At 42.0% G+C, this 6,000-nt stretch overlaps 1 protein-coding gene across 1 annotated transcript in view; it reads left to right on the top strand.

Moving 5' to 3' along the window:
* LOC103186178 (ribosomal protein S6 kinase delta-1) overlaps positions 1-5,614 on the top strand; it is a 63,518-nt gene extending 57,904 nt beyond the window's left edge. The window contains exons 14-16 of the mRNA XM_042333180.1: positions 2,705-2,787; positions 2,880-2,975; positions 4,962-5,614. Of these exons, the coding sequence (XP_042189114.1) occupies positions 2,705-2,787; positions 2,880-2,975; positions 4,962-5,072 (290 nt within the window). The 3' untranslated portion in view covers positions 5,073-5,614. The remainder of the gene's footprint in view (positions 1-2,704; positions 2,788-2,879; positions 2,976-4,961) is intronic.
* The last annotated feature ends 386 nt before the right edge of the window (positions 5,615-6,000 follow it).

Consider the following 6,000-nt stretch of genomic DNA (forward strand, 5'->3'; position numbering starts at 1 on the left):
CTTTTGAAGGCAAAGCACTTCAGTAGTGAGACCGTATCTACTTACTTAACCCTTTCACTTCTACGAATTTCAGGATGATCCGTGGGTGAACTTGGTTTGTTGTGTGTTAGTTTCACTGTAATAATAATAATAATAATCCTTGCATTTGATACAACACCTTATCAAGCCTTCCAGACGTCTCAAAGTGCTTCACAGGATATACTGTAAAGTGAATTGATTATATTTTGTGGGCAAAACGGGGCAGCCAAATCTGCACAGCAGCGTCCCCACAAACAGTCGTGGATTGAGTGGCCAATTTGTTTACTTTTTGAAGGAATTATAACCCTTGGAAAAGGGATCGGCAAATCGACTAACAACCAGGTTCCTACTTACTGCTGGTTAAACAGAGAGTGTGGGTGGAGTAAGGAAACTTGCCCAACGCTTCGCCCTACCAGGGAATCGAACCCAGGTCCTCTCGCTTGCAAAGCGAGTGCTCTAACCACTGAGCTACAGGACTCCACATGTACCTGGAGTGGGTTTACTTTGCCGATCCATCGGTAGTGGGGCGCACATGCATGTTTTCCCGCACGATGGGTGTTGGATCTGGTGAAGTGGAAACACTTTACCATTTGGGGCACCCAGTGTTAGCACCAAGCGCTCTCTGCCTGAGATTGTGCTTCAGAAAAAACTCTCACCTCTCTTTAACAACTCCCAATGCTTCCTCCACCCTATGACTGCAGATGTTTCAGTTTCCGCACCAGCCATCCTGTAAGAAAGAGCGCCTTCCAGTGAAGGGACTAAATGAAGGGACATTTTACGCTGCACTGATGCTGGGTTTGGACTTCCTTAACTCATTATGTTTGGATACGGAGCGGGTTGGGGAAGACTTCTCTCAGCTCAAACTGAGCAGCTTCAAAGTCCACGGTCCCAGGCTTGAAAGGCCAGTGTGGTTGGCATTCATTCCATCTGCCTCCCCCCTCACCATCAAAATAGAATTCACAAACTGATTCCTGACATTTTTGCTTTTCGTTGTACAAGACCTTTCATGTAGTACAAACCGTATTGGCCTCTACCCTTACCCTTTGAGGGGAGAAATTCTTTTGTGTTTTACAGGATGTGTACAGTGTTTCCGCTTATTCTTCTTAGAATAAACTCTGTGGAGTTTGAATGCTTCCCTGTCAAGATAAGAGATGTGCTTGAGCAAGTTTGACTTTGTGTAAAGCAGGTGACCTTGTTCTGGTCACTTACAAGTCCCTGAATTCTCCTGTCAGCTCTAATATTGTGGAACTAAAGCAAAGACGTACTAACATAACATAATATAACATGTAGGAGCAGGAGTAGGCCATTCGGCCCCTCGAGCCTGCCCGCCATTCAATCATGGCTGATCTTCTAATCTAACTCCAGCTAATAACCTGACCCTGCCTTATCCCCATATCCCTTAATCCCTTTTGCAATAAGAAATCTATCTCAGTCTTGAATATGTTCAAGGACTGAGCGTCAACAGCCCTTTGGTACCCCAAAGGTGAGTTCCATACATTCACCGCCCTTTGAGTGAAGAAGTTCTTCCTTAACTCAGTGCGAAAAGGCTGCCTCTGATTTTAAGGCTGTGACCCCTGGTTTTAGTTTCTCCAACCAGGGGAAACAATCTCCCACTATCTACTCTATCATGCCCTTTGATGATCTTATAGGTTTCTATAAGATCCCCTCTAATTCTTCTATATTCTAGAGAATATAGGCCCAAATTGGTCAGCCTATCCTCGTAACTCATCCCCTTCATCCCTGGTACTAACCGAGTAAATCTACGCTGCACCCCTTCCAAGGCAAGTACATCCTTCCTTAAATAAGGAGACCAAAACTGCACACAGTATTCCAGGTGTGGTCTCACCAGGGCCCTATACAGTTGCAGCAAGACTTCCCTACTCTTATACTCTAATCCTTTCATAATGAATGCTAACATACCGTTCGCCTTCCTAATTGCTGCTGCACCTGCAGACTAACTTTCTGTGATTGGTGTACAAGGACACCCGAGTCCCTCTGGACGCTAACACATTCCAATCTCTCCCCTTCTAAAAAATAACCCGCTCTACTGTTCTTGCTCCCCAGGTGGATGACTTTGCACTTCCTTACATTATACTTTATCTGCCACCTACCTGCCCAATCACCTAACCTATCTATGTCGCGCTACATTTTTTTAATGTCGTCCTCTGTGTTGACACTTCCTCTTAGGTTTGTGTCATCCGTGAATTTAGATATATTAACTTTGATGTCCTCATCAAGATCGTTGATGTAGATGGTAAATAGCTGAGGCCCAAGGACTTATCCTTGTAGCTCTCCACTAGTCACATCCCGCCAATCCGAAAAGGACCCGTTTATCCCTACTCTTTGTTTCCTACCCGTTAACCATTCCCCAATCCACGTTAATATGCGAGTCATGCTCTGGTGTACAACACATCCAGGTTATTTCTCTGCTGTGTATTTAGTAGGGTTTCTCATATCTTTCAGGACGAATTTCAGTGCTGGCCCTGGTATTGACTTGTCATAACTTTGCCTACAAAATACAGTCACTAGACTTTGCAGTGGGTTTTGTGAAGGGCTTCAAGGCATTCTCCTGTCATTGAAAGTACCTGTATCAAATACAGGAATTATTATTAAGCTTTTTATGGTTATTTTAAAAATAATTGTGACCGAACTGTTTTGACCACATGGTTTAATGTTCTACATCTAGAGGTCGGTGGGATAGCGGAGGAAACGGAAGCTTGTGACTGGTGGAGTCTCGGTGCAATTCTGTTTGAACTCCTGACGGGGAAGGTGAGTGTGGCAGCTCGGCAGCAGGGTAGGTTTGAATGTTTAAAGTACATTTTGATGGTATTCCGTGGTACTGACTGATTCGTTTGTTTCAGCCTCTGTTTCAGTGCCATCCAGCTGGGATAAATACCCACACATCCCTAAACATGCCAGATCACATGTCGGAGGAAGCCAAATCACTGGTTCAGCAGGTAACATACTGACCTTCGACAAAATACAACTGGGAACAATTTGTTTGGTCACAATATGAGGGTCCAGTTTTAAGCATTTCACAATAGGATTCCTTAATAAGAAATTTCTCTTCAATTGAAACACTATTTAGAAGGACACATACTGATGAATCGTTACTGGTAAATGCGGTACTTGGGTTGCGTCTGTGGTGGGATCTTTACTTGTGTTCAGATTTACTCATTTGTTGTTGTTTTGTTTGCATCATCCCATTACCTCTTTCTAAGCCTACGGAGGTGAACCACGGACATATTGTCCATCTTTTGTTTGTTAGACAAAGTTCAGTGGCTCCTAATGATTTGGTATAATGTTCTTGTTGAACCCAGAGAAGACAAGTTAATTTCAGGGGAAGGTTTCCTACAAGTAAAGGTTTTCCATATCTCAACTACAGACAAGCAGTGTCATATATTTGAAATGAGGCTGTTTTCATTTTTGGTGAAACACGGAGTAATTTTCTGTTGCTGAATAAGTGAAATGGGATTCCTGCGCCTCTCAGCATAGCACATTACACAGCATAAATTGAGTTAGAGCTGTTTCAGATAATGGGCAAATAAGACATTCTCGGCTGACACGATAGATTGTATCCCGTGCTGGTTAAGGATTAATTTACAAGAGCAAAAAAAAAATTGTGCTTGGTCATATCAATACAGTCTTAAGGGATTGTTAAAGAGTATAAAATAAAATTCTGGATGTGTAATTAATTCCTTACTTACAAATACAATACAAAATCACATTTGTATAGCGCCATTCACGTCGGGAGGATGTCCCAAGGCTACTTATTACTGAATTATGTTTCTGGTTATGAGACGTGTCACACGTTTGCACCTGTTTGGATTTGGTTCAGTTTTGTTTTTGTGGCTTTTAATTTCTGTTAGAGCTTTTCCTTATTTACGTGCTTCCTGTCTTGCAAGTTACTTCTGGCAACATAGAGCAATTACTGCTGTGCACACAATTGAGTGTTGTTATACTTGAGTTCAGTGCTAATGATTTTGTTTAGAAAATTGAGTACAATATACAGCAAGTAGTGAGTTGAGAATGAACAGGAGTTTTGTACAACTTGGCTTCAAATGTTTAGAGGGCTGAGAAGAAATAGATTTGGAGGACAAGTACATTTGGTGGTGATTGAAAATGAGGGGAAGACCGAGTCTGCCTTAAAATGAGTGACACCAAGAGTAGCATAAGATGACATTAAAATCAGATGTAGGTACAGTAAATAATAATCCTTGCATTTGATGTAGCACCTTATCATGACATCAAGACATATCAAAGCATTTCACCAGAATGTATTGACTTTGTGGGCTAACTTTGTGGGTGAATACGGTAGCTAATTTGCACAGAGCGACATCCCCCCATACACCCATGGAGTGAACGATGAATTTTTATTTGGGGGGATTGTTGACTGGGACACCAGGGCAAGTTTCCTTCTCGTTTTGAACAGTGTTACGGGATCTTTAAACAAACAAACTGGGACAGTGGAGAAGTCCTCAGTTTAACATTTAATCCGAAGGTCGGCACCTCCGACACTCAGCGCATGCCCAGTGCTGCATTGGAGTGTCAGCACAGACTATATGGGTTCCAAGTCCTAACCCTGTGTTTGAGAGGCACTGCGTTAGCACCAGAGGTGGGTAAGTGAGTGGATGTGACTCCTGCCTCTTTGTTGCTGTGTTTGCCTATAATTACACAGTCACAGCCCTACAGCCCTCACTTATGAAGTACTTTGGGTAGTTTCAATATTAAAGACCCGACCATCAAATGTAAAGATTGTTAGACGAGCCAATGCAGTGTTCAGCAATGTTAATATTTCCAGAGATCGAGTTAAAAGCACAATTTGAGCAAAACGAATTTCTGACTGTTTGGGTCAGAATCAACTTATAAATTCGGAGTGAACCTGGCGTAAGATTCGAGGCGAGTGTGTAATAAGCCGCAGTGTTTTATCTTTTCTTCTGCAGCTTTTGCAATATAACCCCAGCGAAAGGCTCGGTGCTGGCGTGTCGGGGGTTGAAGATATCAAATCGCACCCGTTCTTCTGCAGAATGGACTGGGCCAAAGAGGCGAGGTAAAAAAAACTTTACAGAGGATCTACAGATGTCACCATTGCTGCACTAACCAGCATTGCACTTGAGTGTGTGGAGGGGGGAGGGGGTGAGCCACATTGCCAGATCCCAGATGTTTCAGTTGGGCCTGAGCCACCCGTGGAGTGAACTGTGAAATGGTGTTATCAGCCGGAAGGAACAACTTGAATTTTTTTTTAAAAAAAGGGTTATTTCACTACGATTGAGACTGTAAGTTATAAGCACATCCGGTGCTGAGCTTGGAACACGTTATAAATTCGTGAATAACAATACATTCTGTAGATACATGTATATAAGTTAGGTATGGCAAAGGAGAAAAAATAACGAGCAATTAAACCTGTACCCGTGATGTACACAACTCTTATTTATTTCTAGAAGATAGTTTGTGGTGCTATATCATATTACTTTACAACTGTCTCTTAACAAGGATAATTTCTGCTTCCTTTTGTTACTAATTACTATTCGTATCATGAACCAATTAATTACAGGATGCAGATTCGAACTGACTAAATAAAAAAGTTTACACTTTACCTACAATGAAGAGGTGTTTTTTTTATATAAACAAAGCCATTTATTTCCATTGTATAGTTTCAAAGGATGCATCCCCGATCAACAATGCATTGTAAATCACCGATCATATTTCTACATTGTTTTCAGGATGGATGATCCCAGGCATCGTGAAGGAGTTTACCAATTTAGGGATGAACACATTCTTGGTGATCATGATCACAAGTGCGTGGAGGTCAAGTCAGCCTGGCTCATCCCAGGCCACAGTAAAGATAATAGCACCTGATTCAGCAGTTTAAATTGTTGGAGAATAGGAAATCCCTCCTTCTTACAATAATAATAATTAAAAATAATCCTTAGAATTAATAGAGTTGGCTTTCACATCAGGAGGACATCTCAAGGCGCATTA

This window comes from Callorhinchus milii, unplaced genomic scaffold (assembly GCF_018977255.1).
Source record: "Callorhinchus milii isolate IMCB2004 unplaced genomic scaffold, IMCB_Cmil_1.0 Scaffold3, whole genome shotgun sequence".
NCBI lineage: Eukaryota > Metazoa > Chordata > Chondrichthyes > Chimaeriformes > Callorhinchidae > Callorhinchus > Callorhinchus milii.